Source organism: Mustela putorius, unplaced genomic scaffold, assembly GCF_011764305.1.
Source record: "Mustela putorius furo isolate JIRA1106 unplaced genomic scaffold, ASM1176430v1.1 tig00000275_pilon_pilon_pilon, whole genome shotgun sequence".
NCBI lineage: Eukaryota > Metazoa > Chordata > Mammalia > Carnivora > Mustelidae > Mustela > Mustela putorius.
Genome location: NW_025421341.1, coordinates 7,210,272 through 7,236,755, shown reverse-complemented (window position 1 = coordinate 7,236,755; position 26,484 = coordinate 7,210,272). Strand labels below are relative to the sequence as shown.

The following is a 26,484-nucleotide window of genomic DNA, read 5'->3' as shown; positions in this document are numbered from 1 at the left end:
TGTAAAAAGTAATATCCAAAATATCTCTTTTTTCCTTGCATTTTGGCCTGTGACTATTTTCTTGTGTTTTCTTTTATTCTAACACCAGATGTATTGGATTCTGGAGTCTCTAATAATTAATTTAAGGAGAATTCATTTCTCCTAACAGGCTTCTTACATAATTATTATAGGAATCTCAAACTCTTTTTCTTAGGAATCTTTGGCAGCTGAGATTGAAGGGACCATGCGTAAAAAGTTGAGTCTGGATGAGGAATCTTCTCTCTTTAAACAAAAGTAAGTGCAGATCACATGCATTATTCCCCAAGCATTGGGATGCAATTAAAAAGAAGCCACAGTCCTAAGTGATAGGTATTTTGAGATTCGGTTGTGAATCTGCTTAGTATTCAAGGTTTCTTTCATAATGCTCACATCTGTAAGAGCACTCTCTTGTCCTGAAGTTTACTTTCTAATAATTTCTCCTAAAGTTTAGAGGCTAGTCAAGGTGGCTTCATTTTTAATGAGTTGCATATACAGGTCTCTTCTAAAGCACCCCAGTGACGGGCAGTGGCAATAATGAACGCTTCTCTTTTGACAGAGCCCAACAGAAACGGGTATTTGACACTGTCAAGGTTGCCAATGACACCCGGGGCCGCTCCGTCCCATTTCCAGCTCTGCTTCCCATTCCAGGCTCCAACCGTTCAAGTGTCATCATGACAGCAAAGCCTTTTGAGTCCGGTTTACAACAAACAGAGGAAAAAACCCTCCTGAATCAGGGGAGCAACTCAGAAGAGGTTTCAGAGTAAGAAACATAGATCATGGCAGTGATTCTGTAATTTTTATAGCATTGACATACCAGATTCACATACTTACATTCCAGCATTGTTCTGTGCTATTCTAAGGAGGTTCTAGAACTGTCCGTTTTTCATTCAGTAATGATGTCCTATGGCATTATTTGTAGGACAGATCATTGACTTCATAAAAGTTTTTAGAGTGAAAAGGCTGCATTTAATTAAGTACATTCAATATGGAACTTGCATTGAACTATAAAATTCTTTACTACTTTTTTCTTTAGTGTGGCATAGTGTGAGTCTAAATCTTCATGTTCTGAGTCAGATTTGTTTGAATCTTTAGGTCATTGGCAGTCACGCATAGCATCAGATGACACTGATGACCCATTCTCATTATCTCAAGTGTTTTGGTGCCTTTAGGGTAAATCAAAAGCTTGAGTAACGATTGAGGAAAACTAGGTCGCTCTTAACTTCCTCTTTGTTTAAGCTTAGATTTTTTCCCAGTTTTCATTAATTCGTCTTACTGAATTACGTACATGTAACTAGAGTTAAACAGGATCACTGGAAAGTCAGCAGAAGACTTTTGAAAGGTAGATGTTTGGCATCTGAGAGAAATCTTCCCTAATGCAGAAATTGATCCTAGAACATACCAAATACATATGAAGTACTAGCTGTTATCAGTAGTACATGGGGTAGAGTTCTTAGCATTAGTGAACACTTAATTGTAGACTAGGAGCTAAATATTAGTTAATCCTGGCAACAGTCACCTTGTAGTATAGGTACTATATCTTTTCAATGTATAGTTTGAGGGAAGTCATTTTGTAGCTTGCCCATTATCACTTCACAGAAGGGTATTGGTCACACTTCTGTAAACTACAGGTTTGGTCCATGGGTGCAATTTGTTTGGTTCAAAAATAAAAATAGCTTGTGTTGCAAAAAAAAAAAGAAGAAACAGAGAAAATGACCCATCACCCTGGATTTTTCTTTTTGTCTTTCAGTTTGTACCTACAGTAGCTTTAAGTGTCAATGTCAATACTGTGTCATTGTACACAATTACCTTAGGAGATCAGCGAACAGTTCTTTTTGAATTCATGTCTAGTAGCCAGGAGCTCCTGCAGCTTAGCTTGGTACTTTTTCTTTTGATATCAATTGTAAGAAACCTCTAATTTCAAAAATATTAAAAAGTGAGCAAATGTGTTCACAGAACTATGAAAGTGTAGTATTTACAAATCTTAGGTTTTTTTTTTTTTTTAATGTTCTGCAATATTCATAGAGGATGGCATATCATAGTTTACTGGGTAGAATTTTTTTCTCTCTTAGTAGTACATAAAATAAAGTAATAGTACCTCTTAGAATCAGTGGTATTGTAGATTCACTGCAATATATAGTTTACTTTTCCGGCTGCCTAAACTAAATTTATAGATAGTCATAGCTGTAGTTTCATAAATTAAGTGGCTATACTTATCATGGTGATCACTGAGGAATGTTTACAATTCTCAGATCAGTACATTATACACCTGAAACTAATGTAACATTGTGTGTTAATTATACTTCAATATAAAAATTAAATGAAATAGAAAACTTAGTAAACATAAAGTAAGTATATATTTGCTTGTCAGAAGTTGCTTGAAATGATTTGTAAAAAATTATGTATCGTGTTAGTGATTTTGGTTTGTTATTATTTCTGTATTCTTAAGCTCCAAGAAAAAAACACTATGGCTTTAAGATCAGTCTCTTGAACATTCACCATTTTAGAAAAGAGATGTCTAGGTTGTGCTTATCACCCTTACAGATCTAGTCAGTGAATGATTTTCCCATAGGAACATACAGAAGGTGGGTCAACCAGGACCATCTGGAGATACTGATTTGGCTACAGCACTGCATCGCCTTAGTCTGCGGCGACAGAACTACTTAAGCGAGAAGCAGTTCTTTGCTGAGGAATGGGAGCGGAAGATCCAGGTTCTGGCAGACCAGAAAGAAGCGGCTAGTGGCTGTGGTACCCCCACGGAGAGCCTTGCCTCTCTCTGCACTGACCAGTCGGAGATCACAGACCTCAGCAGTGCCAGTTGCCTTCGAGGTTTTATGCCTGAAAAACTACAAATTGTCAAGCCCCTTGAAGGTAATAAATCAGTAGGGGCCATTCTTTTTTTTTTCTTCTTCTTTTTAATTTATTTGACAGAGAGAGAGAGAGAGACATCACAAGTAGGCAGAGAGGCAGGCAGAGGGAGAGGGGGAAGCAGGCTCCCCGCAGAGCAGAGAGCCCGATGTGGGACTGGATCCCAAGACCCTGAGATCAGGACCTGAGCCGAAGGCAGAGGCTTAACCCACTGAGCCACCCAGGCGCCCCAGTAAGGGCCATTCTTAAGCCACGTTGCTTATTAGCCTTTCCCTTTCCTGGAATTGAACTTGTAATTATAAGAAGACTATGTGCAGGAGATACCTTTATTACCCCTAAACCTCATTTGTGTGGTTTAAGTCCATTAGGGTACTTTGTGGAAAAAGAATGAAGAGATCTGCTTTCTCCAAGTCATCAGCCATCAGTGTTTTTTTAACATAAATGTGAGGAAGGAGGAGCATCCTTTCCTGTCCTTACCTGAGATACATCATTGATACAGTTTTCATGGTAAAAGAAATGGGATATGATAAATAAATAAAAATAATATAGATGTAAGACTTCATCTCTACCTTCCTTTTCAAAAAAGAGTTCTTTACCCAGAAGTGTCATTTACTTCAAGACATGTAGGTCTTGGTTGGTTTGGTGTTTTGTTTTGGTTTTTTGGCCAGTTTTGATCATTTCCTTTCAGTTCCTTTTCCCTTCTAAGACAGAACTTGAATTCAAAATAAATTTGTTTTAAGGAACCCTGATTACCTTCAAATGATTCTGTTATGATCATAAAGGAATCTGCCTTAGATGAATTTGAGTAGGTAATCGCTGAAGACCCTTCAGACTCAAGGGTTCTGTAAGTTAGTTTCACTCACTAATGATCAGGGCAGATACTTGTCAGAGCTGCCCACTGCAGGGTGAAATGTGTGTAGTGACATAATTGGACGGTGTGGGTGCAGGTGCTTGGCCTTTCGCCAGGTTTCTCAGACAGGAACCACGGGGATATATCCTTTTAGCATCTCCTTCACTTCCGTACTGTCCCTGGAGAGCCTGGGGAGAGGAGAGTCATGGGCAGGGTGGGGAAGAATACAAAAAAAAAAAAAAAAAAAACACTGAAATTCAGGTGTCTTTCAATCTCGAAGCCTGGCTTTTGACTTCGAAGTTCATAAGCACAGGTTTCAAGCCAAGGAAGTATTGATTTTTGTCACCTGGGACAATCCAACCCCACCTCCAGGGGACCTGTCTTCCTTCTCCTCACTGCTTCAGCATCCTAGTTCCCACTAAGGCTGTTGTCTTGGCTTTTTCACCCCTTTTTTTTGAAACAGAAAGATTACTATCCATACCTTCAGCATCTTGTCACGGAGAACTTCATATAAATTTTACTGAAATATTAAGACTAAATAAGTCATTTTATTATTATCCTTACTTTTTGGCACATACGATTTTAGCCTCTGTTTCGAGATTGAATATTTGTGGGAAATTTAAAACGTGCCTTATAAGGTTTTGTTGTTGTTGTTGTTTGTTTTTTGTTTTTGGTCTTGCACATTCAGGGTCACAAACTTTGCACCACTGGCAGCAGCTCGCCCAACCAAATTTAGGAACCATTCTTGACCCACGACCAGGAGTCATCACTAAAGGTTTTACGCAGTTGCCCAAGGATGCCGTCTATCACCTCTCGGATTTAGAAGAGGATGAAGAGGAAGGTATCACTTTCCAAGTGGAACAGAAACCTTCAGCATCCACGCCAGTACCAGGAATCTTCCTTCCAGCCATCACTTCAGCTGGTGGTCCAGTGACAGGTAAGAACCGTGCTCCGTGGGGCGTGGTCCGGGAATTCTGCATTCTGACCTCCAGGAGGGCCACTGGACCACTTCTACTTAATTAACCAATTATTAATGATTAATTATAAGTTAATTAATAATGGTTGATTAATTAATAACTAATGAGAACTAACTGGAATGCACTCATTCTTTAAAGAGAAGAAAGATCTGTAGCATCAGCAGCCTTTCTCATCCCACCTCTTAGCCAGCCTGAGTCAGAGAAAGATCAGTTCAGTCAGTGGTTCCTAAGCCCTTTGGGCCAGGATCTCTTTATACCCTTAAAAATCATTGAGAATTCTAGACAGCTTGTCTTTGTGGGTTGTATCTATTGATATTTACCATACTGGGAATCAAAACTGAGGAAGAACCAAAATATTTATTAACTGATTTAAAAATAATAATTACATGTTAACATAAATAATGTGTTTTATGAAAAATAGCTGTTTTCTTTGAGAAGAATGGTTTTGTTTTATAGTTTTGCAAGTCACTGATTTATAGCTTAAAAGAAGATGGCTAGATTTTCGTACAGCTTCTGCATTAAGTTTGTTGTCATTTGTTGCTTCACTTAAAGAGTGTGAAGGAAATGCAGACTCACTCAGATCTGTAGTTGTAAAAGGAGAGAGTATTTTAATAGCCTCCTCAGGTATTTGTGGATAATTCTTTGATATTACACCAAAACTTGGTAGGTGGTAGTTTCTTTAAGTTTTATAGCAATGTGGAATCCAAAAACCTACCAGTGAACTTTTCATACTTAGTTACAAAATCTGTGGGTCTGTCCTACACTCCGAATGTCTCTTTTACCCATGCATGATTTTATAATATCATGCACTTGTCATTTGGAAAATACTGGTTCACTGAGTTATGCAGATCTTCCAAATCTTAATGTATTTCATTATATAATATATTAAAATTATATTAATATCACCACATAGCTCATCAGATAAATCTTTTTAGTATTAGGAAGCTTTAAAGCTCTCAACGGTGGATAGGGGTGCTCCAGAACTCCACTTGAAAGATGAAATTTTGTCACTGACAGCAAATCCTGTAAGCTATTTTTGTTGAAAAGATAGGCTCACTACCTTCATTTCCAAAATTTCTGCCAGACAGTCAAGTCTGAATAACCATAGTTTGTTAGCTGTTCTTTCAAGTAAAACTGGTGTTGGAAGAGAAAATTTCAACTCCATTGCCCATGTGCGTTTCCTTTAGATAACCATTGTTATCTTGGTATGCAGCAGAGTGCTTAATGCTCACTTCCCCTTTAATCACACAATATTATGATGCAGGGTCAAGATTTAGTAAGTCCTTCATCCGGGACATCCTTATGTGAGTCTGACTTTTTTTTTTTTTTCAACTGTTGTGGGTGGGCAGCCGCGCAGGATATTAGCAGAGCTCGCTTTAGCTTGGTGCCATTGCCTTGATTGGTGCTAAGGAGGGAGCAGTTTCTCTCAGCATTGCTTCTGCACTAACAGTGCAATGCCAGCCCAGTCAAAACGGCAGATAACATCTCAGCATCGCTGTGAAGGTTTTGACCTATGACCTGTGGATTCCCACAGGGTCTGCAGACCACACTTTGAGAACTGTTAGAAGTAGAGGGTTTGGCTAGAAAGACTGAATGACTAGATCTTGTTGGGGATAGCGTGGGGGGAGGGGAGATTAATGTATTTTTTTCAGAATATGTTTTTCTCTTATTTCTAACCTATTTTTAATCCTTTTGAATTACAGTTTTAAAGTATTGAAGGATTCAGCTATATACTAGCCAGCTGATACTAATACAGTATTTATGTATATTTCATTTCCAAATTTGGTGATTTTTGTACAAAAGACCCTTGACTAATGCTTAATTAATAAATAATGATGAATGTTTTACATCATTAACCTAGTCTTTCAATTTTGTTTGATTCCATTAAAATCTCTACTTCAGTTGCAACCTCAAACCCAGGCAAGTGTCTGTCAGGCACAAACTCGACCTTCACCTTCACCACCTGTAGGATACTGCATCCCTCTGATATTACTCAGGTTACCCCCAGGTAAGGGGTCTGGGCAATTTGAGGCCTAAAACTTATTTCCTTAATATGTGTTCGTGAATTGATTTCAAAAATTACTTTCATTTTAACTCCCAGAATTTTAATTCATGTTCTGCAATCATTTGTCTTTAGGATATTTTCGCACTGTATCTTCTCCTTTGATCATTGTAACTCTTTGAAGTTGGCAGGGCAAATGAGAATGTGTTGTGTAAGTGAAAAATGGAGGCCTAGATAGGTTAGGTAACTGGTCCAAAGGCAGAGGTACCAAATGACCCAGCTGCACCTGAACCCAGAGGAAGCTAAACCACAAGAGTTGAGGGAACAGTCCTCAACACAAGACTGCCCGCACTTGTTTTTTGTGGGGTTTTTTGTTTTGTTTTGTTTTGTTTTTTTAAAGATTTTATTTATTTATTTGTCAGAGAGAAAGAGAGAGCACATAGGCAGGGGGATCGGCAGGCAGAGGGGGAAGGAGGCTCCCCACTGAGTAAAGAGCCCAATGTGGGACTCGATCCCAGGATCCTAGGATCATGACCTGAGCCAAATGCAGACGCTTAACTGACTGAGCCACCCAGACTTCCCAGACTGGCCTCACTTCTGACACTACTTGCAAGTTCTGCAAGTTCAAGGTGTTCCCAAAACCACTGTCTGGTTTGATAATTTGCTAGAACTCACTGAAAGCCATTATGCTCATGGATGCTGTTTATTATAGGAAATGGTTACAAGTTAAAATTAGTCAAAAAGAGACATAGGTCAGAGTCTGGGAGGGTTCCTTATTCTTAGGATTCATTACTTTCTTAGCACCAATGTGTGATGGTACATGCAGAGTATTGCCAGCTGGGAAAGCTCAGGTGAGCCTCAGTGTCCAGATTTTTTATCGAGGTTTCAGAGCATAGTCATGATTGATTGATTGATTGACTGATTGACTGATTGCCTGTATAGTTGAGCTCCCCTCCAGGTCCACTGACCTAAAGCCCCCACCTTAAATCACATGGCTGTTCTCTTGGGCATGACTGACCCCTACCCTAAAACTGTTGGATGTGGCCAGGCTCACCCCAAGATCTAGTATGGCCTGCCTTCATCCTAAACAAATACGTGTGTATCAGACACAACATAGATTATCTCCCAGAAACTGAGGGCAAAGGCCAGAACCCTCTGGGCAAAGCTGCTATTTCTGTCCTACCAATTCCCAAAAGAATTTAAGGTGGTTTTCAAAGGTACATGTGACATTGGGATAATGTTAACTAGGCGTAGCAAAGAAAAACGAAGCATAGAGGAATCAAGAGTAAGGATATAAAATGGGTAAAAGAATAAAGTTAGTATACAGATTGTAACATAAAGTCTTAGATACTTGCTAGTGTGAGCCATATATTCGAGTCTTAACTTTCTCGCTGCCCATGTGGAGGGAAATAAGATTTCATAATCTTATGAATAATATATGTAAGAGCAAATCAGTTACTTAGGGAAGCATTTGGGTTTCATCCAGTAAAGATCTCAATAAAGTCTGTAATGAACAGGCATATCTTTAGTTTTTCTACATTGTTCTTATTTCAACAAGATTGCAAGTTCTGTAAACTTGGTTCTTGGGAGGACTCAATACAGGTTGATACCATACGAAGTGTACATTTTGGGAAAAGACAGTCTGTTCCACAGTTAAGTAGGAAATGGGGGTGGACACCTGGGAGTAGAGCTGTAGGCTGCATCACATTGGACGTTCTTACTTGGATTTCTTTAACCACAGAGTCAAACTTGTTTGTTCTTTGTTTCTTTCATACAAATTGGTACTTCAGAAAGTTTATTTATTGGGGTGCCTGGTGGCTCAGTGGGTTAGGGCCTCTGCCTTCAGCTCAGGTCATGATCCCAGGGTCCGGGGATCGAGCGCCGCATCAGGCTCTCTGCTCAGCGGGGAGCCTGCTTCCTCCTCTCTCTCTACCTGCCTCTCTGCCTACTTGTGATCTCTGTCTGTCAAATAAATAAATAAAATCTTTTTTTTTTTAAAAGTTTATTTATTAATGTTTTCATAATAACTTTGTTAATAATCATTTAAAAATTTGTTATCTTGATATACTGAGTATTCTGTGTTAAAATGAAAGTTTATCTATTAAATACTGGTAACATTTGCTCAAGGGAGGGAAATTGGCGAAAGAAGTTCCTTCTCTGCTCTGTCACCATTTCCTTGAGTGCGTGGTTTCTTAGGTTTTTTTTTTCTTTCTAACAAAACACAGAATAAGGAAGTTTCTAATGGTTGTCAAAGCTTTTAATTATTTTTATTTTCCTACAAACACATGTTCGAAGTCAAGAAACATTTGTCAAGTTAAGAAAAATTTGTTTCATGGATATTCTTATACTACAACTGTTTGCAATTAACATTCTTAAAAATGGAAGTTTTAACAATTTCAACTTTTATGAGTTCTTAATAATATAAAATTGAAAGATTAAAAAAATTTCTCCTTACAAGAGCATCTTAGGTTTAATATAAAGATGATATTTTCTTAAAAAAAAAAAAAGTTGGACAATTATTTACTCTTGGATTATTGTCTCTGATATATTTCACTTTTTGGAATGAATATATAAAAATAAAAATTTCCAGCTATTTTCTGTATTATTTTCATTTCTTTGATTTCTATCATAAAATTTATTCATATTCCCAAAGACATATATTTTAAGTTATAATTTAAGAAGTTTTCTTAGAGTAAACTTTCTATAGCCTATGAAAAGAAGTATGTTTCAATGAGTTTAGTGACTTAGTTACAAATTACAGAAAATTAACCAATCAAATCACTGAAGTAACACATCAGAATTCTCATTCAGATCTCTCCACAGAGGACACTTACTGATGGATTGCCTGTTGCTCTATATTTACTACAGATAACTAATGTAGTTACTTTAAATGCTGACTTGGAAATGACTTTTTATTTTTAAACACTCTCTCCTGCTTTCTTTCTTTTTTTTTCCCCCAAAGCTCTGGGTTCCCTTCATTATCCTGTGGAAGTAGTGGGAGCAGTTCATCAAACACAGCGGTGAATTCTCCTGCTATGTCCTATAGACTCAGCATTGGTGAATCTGTTACCAACCGACGAGATTCCACTATAACCTTCAGTAGCACCACGAGCTTGGCCAAACTTCTACAAGAGCGAGGCATTTCTGCTAAAGTGTATCACAGCCCAGTTTCAGAGAGCCCCCTCCTCCAGCCTATCCCTAAAGCCCTGGCTATTCCTTCGACGCCACCAAATTCACCATCTCACTCACCTTGCCCTTCTCCTTTGCCCTTTGAGCCTCGAGTGCATCTCTCCGAAAATTTTTTGGCCTCCCGACCAGCTGAAACAGTCCTCCAGGAGATGTATGGTTTGAGACCTACCCGGAACCCCCCTGATGTTGGCCAGTTGAAGATGAACTTAGTGGACAGGCTCAAGAGACTGGGGATTGCCAGAGTGATCAAGACCCCTGATGCACAGGAAAATGGAAGAAGCCAAGAGGCAGAGATTGGTCTTCGAAGACCGGATTCTGCTGTTTATTTAAATTCAGGGAGCAATTTATTGAGTGGACTGAGGAGGAATCAGAGTCTTCCAGTCATGATGGGTAGCTTGGGTACCCCAGTTTGCACAACCTCCCCGAAAATGGATATCCTGAAGGAAGACTGAGGTTCAGCAGTTAACTGACCTCTTTGACAAATTAACACATGAAGGATGGATTTGCACTGATACCTGTAGTCTGGTCTGACGGAGAGACAAGGAATGTTGCAGACGGGTTGTGAATGTGGAAAGGGGAAAGTGGAAGAATGGAAACAGAATTGGGACGAGGCCCTAATGAATGAGGTCTAATTAACTGAAAGCATAAATGAATGGGTCATGAACGTTTGGAGGCAGATACAGAGGAAGGGTTTAGTATACTTCTTCAGTTGGGTGTTCCTATCTTGAGAATAAAAAGTGACTGGACAATAAATTCAGTAATATCAAAATATACCAGTTACACTGAACTTGCTAGCACATTTACTTCTAGTAAGCAAAAGCAGCAAGAACCCCGGTTAGGAGATGGGAAGAAAAAGGGAGCAGCTTCGACCACTGCCTATAAAAAGCTGAACTGCAGGGTTGCTGAGCTAAGCCCCATCTGTTACTGAGACAAATGAGATGGCTCTTATGTTTTACCCTGTTAAGTTCTGCTTGAATTACATATCCATCAAATGGTATGTACACAGCAGTAGCAAACAAGGAATTTTATCTTTTTCATAAAACCAGAGTAGTGGAAACTCACTTTTGCTTTCTGTTTTCAAGCCTCTGAGCCACTGGGAGCCCAAATACAACCCAAATTCCTTTTGTATTTGTGATAATAAAAGATCATTTTTAAATGTGTATTTTTATACAACACCTCCAAAAAAACAACATGAATTGGGGGTAGGAAGGATTTACTTTAAGAAGGAAAATATGGTTAATTTGGAACCAAGGATACTTGTTTTCAGAATATTTCTTTTAGATAAAGACAGTGGCCAAGGCGTGTGAACACAATTACCTGTCTTTATGTCCTTGGAGGCTGGAAGGGGTTAAACCCGAAGTGCAATCAATAGGATTTAGGGAATGTTGTGTATTTATGTCTGTACGTTTTTTTGTAGGGAGAGTTAGTTGCAACTAAACTTTTTCCAAAGTGCTATGCATATTTTTTCATGGAAGATGACGTGTATTTGCACAAAAATTCTCAGGCATATTAAATTATTATAAGCTAAAGTAAAACCCAGGTGCTTGCTTTCAGATTGTGGTTTTTTTAATGTAAAATTGAAGCACATCAGCCTTTTTCTTGACCTCTGTAGAATTAGAGAATGAACTTTTTTAATGGGAAAGTCAAAGCTTTTGCTTTTTTTTCTGGGATTCCTCTTTTTTTTTTTTTTTTTTTAAACAAATTCTGTGAAGTGGCAAAGTGAAACTCTAGGTTTCCTCATTCAGCATTGTGACACAAGGCCGTGACCTGGGAAGAAACAGATCTGTTTCACAGCATTGCCGATCAAAGTCTGTTCATCAGACAACATGGCTTTCTCTGCACAGTACAGTTCAGAAAAAAATACCATTATATGAAAGGCATGATGGAGAAGAAATGAGGGAGTGGGCTAATTATTTTGTTTTTGAAAGTGGGAGGCAAACTGATCTTTTTGGAGCTTAATTTGCAAATGTTTGGCTCATTTCTTCTGACTTAACTAGAAGGCAGTTTTCTGGAGAATTTTTTTTTTTAACATTTTATTTATTTATTTGACAGAGAGAGATCACAAGTAGGTAGAGAGGCAGGCAGAGAGAGAGGAGGAAGCAGGCTCTCCACAGAGCAGAGAGCCCGATGTGGGGCTCGATCCCAGGACCCTGGGATCATGACCTGAGCCGAAGGCAGAGGCTTTAACCCACTGAGCCACCCAGGCGCCTCTTTCTGGAGAATTCTTGATAAGAGCCTTGCTCCTTTTGTCCCATTGATACACCTGTTCTCATATTTAAGAGGGTCCTCCACAAGGATGCCGCTCCTACGTGTAGAGCTGTGTGCCCAAAGGGGTAGAAGAACCAACATGCATACAGTAGTAAGAATGAGTGAGTTTACCATGCTTTGTAGAAGCTTAAGTAAAACTTTCCTAAATTTCTTAAAAACAGAAAGTGAAAGTGTCCTCTCCCCTTCTGTCGGTCGTGCTGACGTCAGCCCACCTTCCACATACCACGTTCAGAAGGATTCCAGCAGGTCCATAAGTGAATGTTAAGTGTCCCTGACTATGGTAGGCACTAACCAGAAGAATTCCTTGTTTAAAGATGTTTAAATTTCCAGAATATTCCAGTTCATTTTTTTTTTAAATTGTATTTGAGTCTCTACTTCCTAAAGTGACTCTGGGATGCTTGCTTTAGCCAATTCTTAAAGCTTTTTATTTATTCTCTAAGAAAGTAATCTTCCTGTTGCCAGTTTCCAAGAAACATCAGGAAGTAGAAAAATATAGGGCCAGGGAGTGGTACAAAGGGTTAAATTATCAGATTTGTGTATCTTAACGTAAATAGCTGTACACTAAGGTAGATTTTGGAGTATTCTATATAATTACTACACTTTTTTTTTTTTTTTTTTTTTTTTTTTTAAATAACTGATGCTAAAGTGATCTGGAGGCAGGCTGAGGGCATATTCACAGCCAAATAAGCACATCTAATTGAAGAGACCCAGACTTAAGTTTTCGAAAATTGGACTGATGTTCCTATTCTGTCAGAAACATAATGATTGTATACTGGTGCATGCTTGTCTCTAGAAATGAATCTTTGAATTTGGGGTTTGCTGTTTTTAAAGCTTCCACCTAAAATCATTTTTGGTATGGCCTGAGAATCTCTCTGTTATAACAAAGCTGTGCAAAGTGTAGTAGACGACCTGGAGCCCCATAGGAAGTTTCTCCTCAGCTTATCTGTTAAACTTTAGTCCTGTCATATTTTAGTGTTTCAGTATCAACTGCGTATGTACTTTTATGCCAGTATAGGAAACTCTGATCTTTTTTTTTCTCCTTCAGGAAGGTTCTCAGTGATTATACCTCAGGGATTCCTGAGTATCCTGCTTTCTACAGGAGGGATACCTTTGTGAGCTCAGAATGAAAAGTTTTCCTGAATTAATGATGATCCCAAATCTTATGTATATAGCCTTAGGCATGGGTCTTAGGGAGAACTTCATGACCATCGTTAAAGTAATTTTTTAAGACATTTTATACTTTATGTCCTTGATTTGACAGGAATGAACAGACTTGGGCAAAGGGAGGAAATCAAAAGACAGCTCACAACGAGAGCTTATTCTCTAGAAAAGGTATATTTTATACAGTATTCAAAGTCTGTTCTTCTTTTCTGGCCACTCTAGTGCATAATTAGTACTTGCTGGTTGCTTACACGGACTTTCAGCCTCTGGAAGGGGAGCTCGCAAGTGTGTAGTAGTGACTCCTTTGATGTCAGAGGCCCACAGGCCTGTACTCCAAGCGCAACACCCGTGTCTACAACCTGGGGGTTACGGGCAGAGCGTAGCTGCCGAGAGAGCCGGTGTTTCAGAGCCCTCAGGGGCAGCCAGGGAAACACTCTTGTTGGCTGTCTAGGGCTTGACTTGTCAAACAGCTCTTTGTGCACCTACCTTTGCTTTGTCAAATGTAAATCAGATAATAAACATGAGTATCTTCTTAAGTTTTTACTTGTCTTTCTGTGTTCCCGTCCTAGTTCTTTTCACAGATTATCCTGCACGGAGTCTTTCCGTTACGTTGGCTTTGCTAGAGGAAACAACCTCTCTTTGCCAAACCAATACACAACAAACCCCTGGTAGTCATGAGTAGTGAACAGATCTTACTACAGAGGGCATGGAGTGTATCTGCCACATTGTGTCCTTAGCAAAATGACAGCAGCAAAAAGTCATTGCAGATCTCTAATTGGAAAAGACAGAAAATGTGCAACAACTTTTTCCCTACACTCCACCATGTAGTGCTGATGCTCTGGGCTCTCTGGAAACTGCTCAGCAGACCGGTCTCCCCTTTGCTGTCCTGCCTGCCGCTCGCCTGTGGCGTGTTCAGTAAACTTCGGTCTCTTTTGTGCTGCCTTGGGTGAGTTCTTTTATCACCCACTCGGCTGGCCCCTCCCCAACTGGAGCGCCCCACATTTGGTGTCCCATATGGGAACCTCTGCTGGTCTGGACTCTTCCCAGATTCTCCGGAAATATCTTGGGACTTTCCCTCAGTGGACTGACTCTAGTACCCCTGGGGAAACTGAGGGTCCAAAACCCCAGGAGGAACCCACCGGACAGCCTGAAAAGGGTGAGTGATTTGTTTCCTCTTGCCCTTCAGAGGGACCCTTCCCCCCCTCCCCTTTCTCTTCTCAGCCTTTTGGCGCCCTAACCCTAACCCTAGTATGGGAGATCTGAAGATCTCGGGCAAGGGCGACTCCCTGGTGTGGTCTACAGGTGTGAAGGTGAGCAGGTTGGACTGCTGGTGCCTGTAAGAGCAAAGGACCCCTTCCCCTTCATCTCCCCCTCCGTCTCTGAGGTCTCCCTTCGCATTGTGCTTCTTTTGGAACCCCCCCCCCACCCTTTCCTTTGTTCGCATGGATCCAGCAGCCATCTTGATCTGTAGGCAAACCGCATTCCTGTGCATCCGAGAGGTGCATCCTTTCTGCTCCTATTTCCAATCTGGTCTGGCCACCCAGTGTCCAGCTTTTCCTGCTGCAGAGGAAGCCCCAGCAGGGATTACTATGGCCATTTGCGGCAGCCCTCTCCTTGGTAGGATGCCCCAGTAGAGACAGTCACCCCATGTAAGGTCCAGCCCTTTTTCAGGTCCGTGGGACACACTGACCGAAATTGCAACAAGTCAGAGCTCCATTCCCTTTGGTGGGATGCCCCTTTGGGAATCAGCAGCTGGTCTTTCCTCTATGGGACATTCCCTCTATTCCTTTGGACTCACCCTTGGGTCATTCCTTGGACTCACCTTAGTTCCATTTCTATAGAAAATAGGAATAGGCCCGAAAAAAAAGTCTCATCTTTTTTATGTAATGTTTCCTGGCCTCAGTACAAACTCCCAGGTCAAGAGGTAAGTTCTCTCAATGGAACCCTTTCTTATAATATTATCTTCCTACCTTGACCTCTTTTATCGGAATTCTTCCAAAGGGTCGAAAGTCCCATATGTGCAAGCTTTCGTGGCATTGTCTCCAAATCCTGACCTCTGCAAAAATTGTAGAATGTGTCTTGCTAGGTTTTATGGCCATCTGACCCTGCAGATAGCTGTCAAACCTAAAACTTTGAGGTTTTTGCTAAGTTAAATGATAAGTTGGATTGAATTCATCAGATATCTAAGTCATTTCCAAATAAGATAGACTCCTAAAGCGTTGGTTAATGACATAGGTCTGTTTGCTTTTGACTTTTTACTGCAGAGAAACTAAGAATACTTGGGTCTGTTGGAAAACATGCTATGTGCCTTGTTGAAAGATTGTACTTTGGGGGCGCCTGGGTGGCTCAGTGGGTTAAAGCATCTGCCTTCGGCTCAGGTCATGGTCCCAGCGTCCTGGGATCGAGCCCTGCATCGGGCTCTCTGCTTGCCAGGGAGCCTGCTTCCCCCTCTCTCTCTGCCTGCTTGTGATCTCTGTCTGTCAAATAAATAAATAAAATCTTAAAAAAAAAAAAAGAAAGAAAGAAAGAAAGATTGTACTTTGAAAACTGCATGTGCCTAAAAATTATGAAATGTATTCATAAATTTGCCAATCTAAAGAATTTTGGTATAATAGTTCACAATTTGCTACTACTTAGTTTTCACTGGAGACTAAGGTTCTAAGAGTTAGAATTTTGCTATATGTAATTATATTACATATCATTATGGAAATGATAAGGAAAGCAACTAGGAAAGTAAGAGATATGTAAGAAGGTGTAGGGAATGAGAATACATTTTTGTTGAGGGAAAAAGAAGGTAATTTTGTCCCAAAATGAGACTACTTCTGTGAGAGAAAAGACTTAGGATAAAATCTGAATACAAAAGAAAGTCGTAAGTCTGTAAAGGGAAAGCTCTAGAAAAGAATCTTACGTGTGGTCAGAATGAATTAAGATTGAAGCAAATGGGTACCTGAACCCTCTGAAATTCAGAAACTCTCAGTGAGTATTCTTTGTTCAGTGGCAATTAGAATTTGCACAAATTCTTTAATTTGCATAATCCATTCTTCTTGTAACAAGACATCATTGGAAACTTTGGTTATAGTACCAAGATTTTGACTGGAATGTCATATTTGAGAGAGACATACATAGAGTTCAGAGTTCCCAGCAGCCTTACCGGGTGAGTAAAGAATATCATTTGCTGGGAGGTGCTGGAACCTCAGGATTTTGGGGGGAAACTCAAAAGGAATTTGGCCAAATCTATAGGTATTTTTTTTTAATTTTTTTCAATTTATTTATTTTCAGAAAAACAGTATTCATTATTTTTTCACCACACCCAGTGCTCCATGCAATCGTGCCCTCTATAATACCCACCACCTGGTACCCCAACCTCCCACCCCCCCGGCCACTTCAGACCCCTCAGATTGTTTTTCAGAGTCCATTGTCTCTCGTGATTCACCTATTGCAAGTATGTCTGATGGCAAATATTTTGTTCGGCTTCTGGCATCAAGAGTCTATTAAAAGTTCAGCCTACGTGCTCCTTATGGAAAGTTCCAGCAAAGCAAATTTTAAAGGATCTATAAGGTCAATCACTATTCTTGTTGAACTTGTGTAAATAATTAGGCCCCATATGTTAAAGTTGGACTTGTTTTTCAAGTGAATTAGTCTTGATTTGTATACAGAATTTAGTGATTTAGTGATATCCCCAGCATCTTTAATTGTGTTTTCTTTCACAAATGATGAGCAGCAGTAGATGTGTTTAAGTCCCAAAACCTGATAAAGGCAATATTTGAGGGCATTCTGCTGACTTGCGTCTCTGTTTTTACTATATTAAGTTTGACTTATGCTAGTACCAAGTTTTGTTTTTTGTTAGTTTTTATAAAATAAGGACCTAAATAGTCCATTTAATTTTCAAATTTTATGGAATTTGAAAAATCCATAGAATTTTCAAACGAACAAATGTTGCTGTGCACGTTTGGCAAAGATGAAAAAACACAGCTGCTGGCTGGCAGGCATGAAGAGTTTTATTCTTTAAGAAAAAAGAAAAAAGAAAAATTTTAAGAAAAAAGTTTTATTCTTTAAGAAAATGTGGGAGGGGGACGCCTGGGTGGCCCAGTTGGTTGGGCAGCTGCCTTCGGCTCAGGTCATGATCCCAGCGTCCTGGGATCGAGTCCCACATCGGGCTCCTTGCTCGGCGGGGAGCCTGCTTCTCCCTCTGCCTCTGCCTGTGCTCGCTCTCTCCCCCTCTCTCTCTCTGATAAATGAATAAAATCTTAAAAAAAAAAAAAAAAGAAAGAAAATGTGGGAGGAACACACGCCAAAGATGTGAGATACTAGAGAAAAATACATAAACTCAAATAATTGAAAAAGTGTTCCATAACATTTATTTTTCTTGCCTTCAAGCAAAATCACTAAGTTACTTAAAAGCAAGATTTTCACCTCACATTTAAACATTACAAAAAAGGGCCAGAAAATTTTACAAAATATTTTAATTTTGTGTAATCTACCACCACTTAAAACGCTGTTTCACCATCTTTCAAGGAACCCTCTAGACCCACAGTTCCATACAATAATGTGAAGAATTAGCGCCATGCTTCACTCATGTTCCATCTAGACCTATACATGCATACATATAAATTTTAAGGTAATCAGAATTCATATGCAAAATATTCTTCAGCCACAAAATGCAAGTTTTGCAAGTACCACTCCAATATGTAAGTACCTGTGGAATTACAAATTACAACATCAGGGGGCGTCTGGGTGGCTCAGTAGATTAAGTGTGTGACTCATGTTTTCCAGATTTCCACTCGGGTCATGATCTCAGGGTGGTGAGATCCAGTCCCCACCCCCAGCACCGGGTTGGCTCTGCTCCTCCAGCACAACCCAGAAAACTTCCTAGAATTTAAGAAAAAAAATTATATTCTTTTTTTAAAAAAATTTTTTTAATAGATTTTATTTATTTATTTGACAGAGAGAGATCACAAGCAGGGGGAGTGGCAGGCCGAGCAAACAGAGGAAGAAGCAACCCCCCACGGAGCAAGGAGCCTGTTGCAGGTCTTGAATCCAGGACCCTGGGATCATGACCTGAGCAGAAGGCAGACGCTTCACCTACTGAGCCCCCCAGGTGCCCCAAGAAAAAAATTGTATTCTTGAACTATAATTAACACACAATGTTATGTTAGTTTCAGGTCTACAACATAGAGATTTAACAATTCTACATTATGCGGTGCTCACCATCTGTCCCCATACAGTGTTATCACAATATTATTGGCTGTATTTCCTATGCTATACTTTATCTCCCCGTGACTTGATTCTTTTAGTACTGGAAGTGTGTACCTCTTGATCCCCCTCCTCGATTTTGCCCATCCCCCATCTCCACCCCTCTGGCAATCACCAGCTTGTTCTCTATATTTATGAGTCTCTGTTTCTGTAAGTTTCATTGTTTTGGATTCCACATACAAGTGACATCATAGTATTTGTCTTTCTCTGAAAAGATTCTCAGCATTGCTAATCATTAGGGAAATGCTAATCAAAATTACGACAGAATTTCACTTAGACTTGCCAGAACGACTGTTATCAAAAAGACAAGAAATAAGCGTTGGCAAGGATGGGGAGTAAAAGGAACCCTCATGTCTTGTGTGTGGGAACGTAAATGGGTGCAGCTGCCGTGGAAAACAATATAGAGCTTCCTCAACCAATTGAAAATAGAAATGCCATATTGCAGGAATTCTACTACTGGGTATTTACCCAAAGAAAATGGAAACACTGATTTGAAAAGATAGACGTGCCCCTGTGTTTCCTGCAGTGTTATTTACAATAGCCAAGATGCGGAAGCGGCCCAAGTGTCCCTCCACAGATGAAAGGAAAAAGAAGACATGGTGTATGTGCGATGAAAATGCACTCAGTGATTTTAAAAAAAGAATGAAATCTTGCCATCTGACAACATGAATACACCTAGAGGGTACTGTGCTAAGCGAAACAAGGCAGGCAGAGAAAGACAAATACCTTCCTAACATTTTGACACAGACAACTTTTGTTTTGAAGATAAAGGGTGAGAAGTGTGGAGAAGCATTCCCAGGGATCCTAAATGACGCTACTGCTGAGAACAAAAGATATGTAGGGTTATGGGTCCTGCTGTTCCAGTGCTGAGCTCCAGATCAAGTGCCCATATGTTTGTTAATAAACTTCAGTTTTTGTGTATCCTGCTGATAGGCAGAATCCTTTAAAGCCCGGGGCTCAGGGCAGCAGCCCCTCTCTCTAGGAGTGAGAGTGACACTGCAGGCACATGTAGGACCCCTGTGGCTCCCTGGTTAAGGGCCATCGGGAACAGCTGAATCAGCCAGTGGGACTTGGCAGAGCACCCTAAAGGGAGATCTTCAAAGACGCGAAGCAATCAAAGGAAACCGAGCAACTTGGAGATAACGATAAGCTCCCTGAAAGTACATTGTCTTTTCCATACTGGGAGTAACTCAGAAAGACACGGAAGGTTTACACAAATGGAGAGTTTCTAAATACTCAAACTGGCTGATCACACTTGTCACTTGCTGGGGGCGACAACATTCCACAAGGTGGTACCCATTTCTCGATGCAATGTGCAAGCTAATTTTGATGATAGAATTGGATTGTTAAGCCCCAGTTTCTCTCATTTATTTATTCAGCCTCTACTCCCCTGTACTGATGGTATTCTGGCCTCCAGCTCCATTCCAAATACTTAGGCACATTGCTTTGGGGAGAGTCATCATGTTAGTAGCATCAGTCCCCTTCCTGGGTCTTTGGAATAAGCCTTTTGCACAATGCCAATGTTTCCCTAAATTCGAAGAGAAGAGCAGTTGACACTTAACCCCTAAAACCCTTTCTTTCTTTCCCCCTTGCTGTTTCGGATCTGACAAAGTTGTACTCACGTCTAAATAGAGGAAAGGAGGAAACAAAAATCCTAAAGTAGTGGTAATTAGTGCTAAGCCTTTGCCAAGTCAAGTGACCTCCTCTGTGCCTGCTTCCTTTGTAGCTTTGCTGTTAGCCACTCCCCCCACAAGACCCAAATCCTCCTTTTTAGAAATGAGAAAGGATTTAAATACAAAACTTCACACAAACAGACTCGAAATTATATCCAGTCTCTGGACAGAGATGGATTTAACCAAATTAATCAGATCTATTCACTGTTCTCTTTGTGAATTTTGCCTCCCTTTTAGTTTTTGTTTTTTTTTTAAGATTTTATTTATTTATTTGACAGAGAGAGATCACAAGTAGATGGAGAGGCAGGTAGAGAGAGAGAGGGGAAAGCAGGCTCCCCGCCGAGCAGAGAGCCCGATTCGGGACTCAATCCCAGGACCCTGAGATCATGACCTGAGCCGAAGGCAGTGGCTTAACCCACTGAGCCACCCAGGCGCCCCTCCCTTTTAGTTTTTGAAGTTGGTCTTCATCTAGTCCGCCCATGGTGCTTGGGAGTTGGGGCAGCCAGAGTGTAACTATGAGGCTCCCCTCAGCTGATGCCCTGAGATGGGCACAAGAGAAAGATGGAAAAATTCAATTTTCCAATGGCATTCCTGAGTCTGCATAAATCTGGTACCCCTACTTCCAGACTCCATATTTCATAAAACTAATGAACTTTTTTTTATCCAAGCCATTTTCATTCAAGTGATGGTTGTACATATTTGAGCTATGACATGGTCCACCCTTTAAGGAATACTGCCATAAATATTGGTGGCATTCCTCAGGGCACTGTTCTAGACCATATTGTTTTCTTACACTTTTCCCTGTGTGAGCTCATCCATTCCTTGGCCTTGAAATATTATCTATCCTGAAGACTCCTAAGGCGTTTCTGGCCCAGACTCTTCCTTTGAACCCCAAATCATGGAACAAACTCTGTAATAGATATCACCACTTGGGTCTCTCTCTGGAACCTCAAACTCAACATGTCCAAGCTTGAAGTTAATCTGCTCCTTTGAGCCTGTCTATCCTCCAGACCTTATCATCTCAATAAAATGGCACCGCCATCTACTCAATTGCTTGAGCTAGAAACCCATGAATTGACATTACTTCTTCCTTTTCCCTCATTGTGACATCTGATCCATCGCCAAATCTTATTATGTCCTGTCCTCTCCATCCCTACTGCTGCTCCGTCAGCCAAGGCCACTGCTGTGTCTCTTTTGACCATAGACTCCTAACAGGTTTCCCTGCCTCCTGACTTGGCCTCTCTGGTTGCTTCTCTACACTGCAGTCAATGTGATCTCTCTACTATTCAAAACTAGTCAAATCCTTTCTCTCTGAATCATAAGAAGTCCCTGTTGTCCATCCCCCCAGCATCTGGTAAGGCTCATAATGTAAGCTTCATTGTGCTTTTACTGAATCTCTAAGCTCTTTGAGAGTCTCTAAGCTCTTTGGAGCACGAGAACTGATGCATATCCCCCCACCTGTGCCTGGTACACAGTAGATAATAAATGTGAAGTCAAATGAATGGCTGAATTTACAGCATTGTTTTGTAAACTGTGGCTTGTGATCCATCAGTACATCATAGAATCAACAAGTGGATTTATAATGAGCTTTCATTTTAAATAGAAGAAAAAAATAGATGAGAGTAGTATGTAATAAAGGTATTATTTCATGCAACTTTTTATTATAAAATGTAAAATATGTTTCCTATAGTGAGTTGCAATGGAATAAAAATGAAAGCCTCTGGTTTTCACAAGCATTTTTTTTTTCTATAATGAGAAAAAAGCAAAACTTAAAGGAAAACTTTAAAAAAAAAACTTTAAACTTTAAAACTTTTAAGTTTTCCTTTAAGGGAAAACTCCTTTAAGGGTCAAACTCCTTCGTGACTGAGAAAGACTCCTGCCCTAGAGGATTTGCACTTTTACAAATTTCAAGGCCTGAAGTTCAAAGAGGAAATGGCCTACTTCAGAGTTTTAGGTTTCTGTAAGCAAGTGACAAAAGAACTTAAAATCCTCCAAAGATCCCACCTGGCATCTACAACCACAAGTCGGGCTGTTTAATTCTATTTCCTCTAAAGTATATCGAAAGCATATTTTGTCTTATGTCTTGGAGAATTTATGAACCAGCTGCTTCTCCAGACTTCTCTGTTGGAGAGTGAGGGCCTGAGCCAATGAGGTGCTGCCATTCTGTTTCCATAGCAATGAAAGAAACAAACCTTTGCCTGCCACCTCCCAGGGACAAACCTCACAAATCAAGGCCCGAGTCAAGAGAGTCTGAATGGAAGTTTGGCTTTTTCCTCCAGTTTGACTTTCGTTGCAATATTGAAAGACTCAAACTGGACCATCCTTAGACAGGACATTTGTCCTCATGTCTGTTCAGCCTTTGTAAAAGCCTTTGACAGGATTCACTGGAAGTCTTTCTCTCCGCCCCACACATACCGTGGATTTTCTGCTTTGTCATTTCGGTCATTTGGAATGACCACTAACATCTCAAGTTCTGGAATCTCTGGATTTGATCTAAAAGAAATACTGATCTTATGTTGATGAGAAAATGAAAAACATTTTCTCTATAAAATTATGATGTCTTTTAAGACTCTTGATGTGGAGAAGAACCACATGAGAGAAACAAATCTTTGAGCAGTGCAAGGTAAGCTCTTTGGAAAAGATGTTTTATGTAACTTTTTCGTGTGGTTATTAGTACGAACCTGTGACCTTTCTGAAGGCTCGGCTGGCTCACTGGTAACTACAGTGTCGCCACCTGACACATTCAGTCCACTGAGCCTCAGGTAAAATCATCGGGGAGAAACAGAGGAAAGGAAAAGAGTAGGGAGAAAGAATCTTAAATCACAAATGGGTGTGTGTGCAAAGACACACACACACACACACACACACACACACGTACACCTCTATTTTCTTAAAGCCATACAACGTAACCTCAAGCCACTGAATGCAGCAGATTTATCTATGCTGATGTGGAAATAATTTACCAGATATCCTGTTATGTAAAAAGAGCAAGACATGGCATAGTGTATAAATGTACTCTCATTTACGTAAAAAAATTTTAAGAATTATATATATACACACACACATATATATATACATACACATGTATATATGTACGTATATGAACATATATATTCGTAGAACATATCTGGAAACATACCCTCAGTAAAAGCCCGTTAATGGTGGTTCCCTCGTGGGAGAATACTGGAAGTAAAGGGCTGCTGTTTAGCTGGTATATAGTCATTGAAATATTGAAATATTGCCATACAGGTTGTATATACAGTTGACCCTGGAATAATAACCTTGAACAATGGCAGGGGTTGGGGCATTGATCCCCGCGCAGTCAAAAATCCTATTTAACTTTTGATTCCTCAAAAATATAACTACTACTGTTGACCTACTGGCCTACTGCTGATCAGAAGACTTACCCATAACATACAGTCAATTAACACATATTATTTTTAAGATATTTATTTATTTATTTGAGAGAGAGAGAGTGTGTGTGTGTAGGGGGTTGGGAGGGAGGGCAGAGGGAGAGGAAGAGAGAATCTTAAAGCAGACTCGATGCTGAATGCAGTGCTGGACATAGACCATGATCTCACCACCCTGAGATCACAACCTTGAGATCATGACCTGAGCTGAAACCAAGAGTCAGACACCTAACCGACTGTGCCACCCAGGTGCTCCTATTTTTTTTTTGAGACTTATTTATTAATTTTAGAAAGAGAGAATGCATATTTTTATATTATATGTATTATATAGTATAGTCTTGTGTTAATATCTAATGTTCTTAATTTTTTCAGTATTCCTGGGCTACATGGTTCCTCTGTAAGTTTTCCCATATTGTTGCAAATTTCCAAAAAATTTTCCAATATACTTTATGAGAAAATCAGTATATGAGTGGAACTGTGTAGTTCAAGCTGGTATCGTTCAAGGATCAACTGTATACATTGTCCAAAGCCCTCAAATGACCTCCCTGCTACCTTGGTTGCCCCAGCTCCTCCCCTGGGACCCCCAGACTGCTATGATTAAGCAACTAAGGGTGTAATGCCCGGCACAAACTGGCACAAAGCTGGGAGTGGGGTCCTGCAGGGCCCCAATCCAGCTATGGCCCCCGTCTATTCTGGTGGTTCAACAGCCGTGTCTTACTAGTTGCTAAATATTTTGAGTATTTATCCCCATCAGTGTTCAGAAGGAGAGGCCTTCACTTTTTAAAAGCAAAAGAATATACACCAAGGAATTGTTTACAACAGGAAAAAAAAAAAGGAAACAACCAAATGTTCCTCAGTACACAACTGGCTAAAAATACAATGCAGATGGTTGTAGGATAGAAATTTATACAGTTATGATAAAGAAACAAATCTTAGACTTGTTTTGTAGATTTGCCTTAAGTATAATTTAAATTATGGATTTGCTTTAAATTTGTTTTAAAATGTTTTTGAAACCAATCTAGCATTAAAGGAGTGGGCTGGGCACAGAGGAGTGAGGTGAGCCACCGTTGCTCATTGCTGAAGATAGATGACAGGTGAGCGCATTATACTGTTTTTCTCTACTTTTATACATTTTTAAAAATTATCCACAGTAAACAAGTTTAAAAAATGATGATACATCTATAGTTACCAACATTAAAAGAAGCTCATAACACTGGTTGATAAAAACTCTATGTAGAATATATGTGTAGTTTCTTCCAACTTATGGAAAACTCTATAAATCTCTTTTAGACTAGAGAGAATTCTAGAAGTTATTAACCAAAATATTTCCAGTGGTCATCATGTTAGTATTTCGGATCATTTTTACTTCCTTAGACTTCCCTGTATTGTGCTTTGCTTTACAGTGAGCCTATTTCAATTTAACACACACGCATGCACACATAAACTCACATAAACCTATTCTCTCCAGATATTAGAAATAAAAGCTTCTGTATACAAAAATATCACTAGGGTTTGTAATATTCCTAACCTCAGTTACCAGTTTTTGAGAACCTAACGTGTACAAGGCAGTGTGCTGAGAGCTTTTCTGACAGGGTCTCATCTCATGTGCATGGCCGCCCAGTGAGGAGGAAACTTCCATGTCCCTATTTTGCAGATGAAGAAACTGAGACCCAGAAAAATAAAAATAAATGTCTTGACGTCCCGTAGCTATTAAGTAGATCAGCTCTTATGCAAAATCAGGCCCACCTGACTCCAGAACCCAAGGAAAATCTTAATAAAGAATGTTGTAGAGGAAGAAAAAAACCCATAATCCTAATATTCATGCTCAATTTTCATTTTTACCATATTCTTTTCTAACTTTTATGCATCTCGGTCCATACTTTTACACAATTGTGTCCATTGCCTATATACCATTTTATATCTTTGTTCTTAACCATTTCTTCATGTTCCCACAGGCTGTCAAATAATCCATTAAAATCTATGTAAAACTCCCACTAAGTGACGGGACAATCATTTACCAGTCATTTTGGCTTTTTGAACTCTAATTTTTCATATTATCTATAACGTCGTGACAATGATGACATTTTTGCAGCCCCTCGGTGGAGCTCCTTCCTCCTTGCTGAGTCAGTCCCCATGGTGAGAGCCACTCAGTTTATCAGTCAGGGAACAAATATTTATCCAGGACCCGTTGTGGACAAGTCACTGTGCCAGTCTCCGTGGAGACCCAGAGAATGACTTGGTGGAGTCCCGCCCTTCAGGAACCGCACAGTGCGGGTGGTCAGGCAAGAAATGGAGTAAAGAAGGCAGCGCTGAGCGCCGGCCTCCTTGGCCTCTCACTGTCTACACCAGGGACTCCTGTCAAGCTGCCCAAGTTCAGGACTGGTTCCTGTCCTTGCAGGAAGCAGACACCAGGTCTGAAGCAGCAGCAGAGCTCCCTTATTGCCATGGCTATATTTCCAGGCTCATCTGAGTTCTAGCCCCCGTGGCATCACCGTCTTGGCCTGGGTTGTCCACCCCAGCTGCCTCCCTGGCCCGGTCTCCCTGAGATCTTCTGAGTGGCCCCCAAGCACAACAGAACACAGTTAGATGTGAGGGGCCCTGTCACCAGTCTTAAGGCTCGTGCTGTTTACCCAGTCTCTTGGCTGCACAGCACCCTGAGCCAGCCCATCCTGCAGGCCTACCTCCACCTGCACATCTTGCCTTTCTCCCAAGGCTGCTCTCCTACGCTGGTTCCACAGCCCCCTCAGCTCCATTTCTGATGGCTGCCTTTGGGACGACAAGTTCCCCAAGGGCAGGGTGCAGGCATACAGTATCCCAC

General features: G+C 40.3%; 2 protein-coding genes across 14 annotated transcripts in view; both read left to right on the top strand.

Annotated features, from left to right (window-relative positions):
* The window catches only part of TRAK2 (trafficking kinesin protein 2), a 68,225-nt gene extending 54,359 nt beyond the window's left edge, over nt 1–13,866 (top strand). For 4 of the 6 annotated variants that reach the window (XM_045078559.1, XM_045078560.1, XM_045078562.1 and 1 more), the window contains 6 exons: nt 194–273; nt 575–778; nt 2,588–2,886; nt 4,422–4,670; nt 6,613–6,718; nt 9,675–13,866. In XM_045078559.1, coding sequence (XP_044934494.1) covers nt 194–273; nt 575–778; nt 2,588–2,886; nt 4,422–4,670; nt 6,613–6,718; nt 9,675–10,353 — 1,617 coding nt within the window. In that variant the 3' untranslated portion in view covers nt 10,354–13,866. Of the gene's footprint in view, nt 1–193; nt 274–574; nt 779–2,587; nt 2,887–4,421; nt 4,671–5,974; nt 6,015–6,612; nt 6,719–9,674 lie in introns of all 6 variants that reach the window. The other 2 variants (XM_045078563.1, XM_045078565.1) reach the window with 2 other exon arrangements.
* An 8,594-nt stretch (nt 13,867–22,460) lies between these two features.
* FLACC1 (flagellum associated containing coiled-coil domains 1) overlaps nt 22,461–26,484 on the top strand; it is a 32,901-nt gene continuing 28,877 nt past the window's right edge. For 7 of the 8 annotated variants that reach the window (XR_006606345.1, XR_006606344.1, XM_013062329.2 and 4 more), the window contains exons 1-2: nt 22,461–22,879; nt 24,689–24,760. The gene's annotated coding sequence lies outside the window, so the exon portion shown is untranslated. The remainder of the gene's footprint in view (nt 22,880–24,688; nt 24,761–26,484) is intronic. The other variant, XM_013062333.2, reaches the window with a different exon arrangement.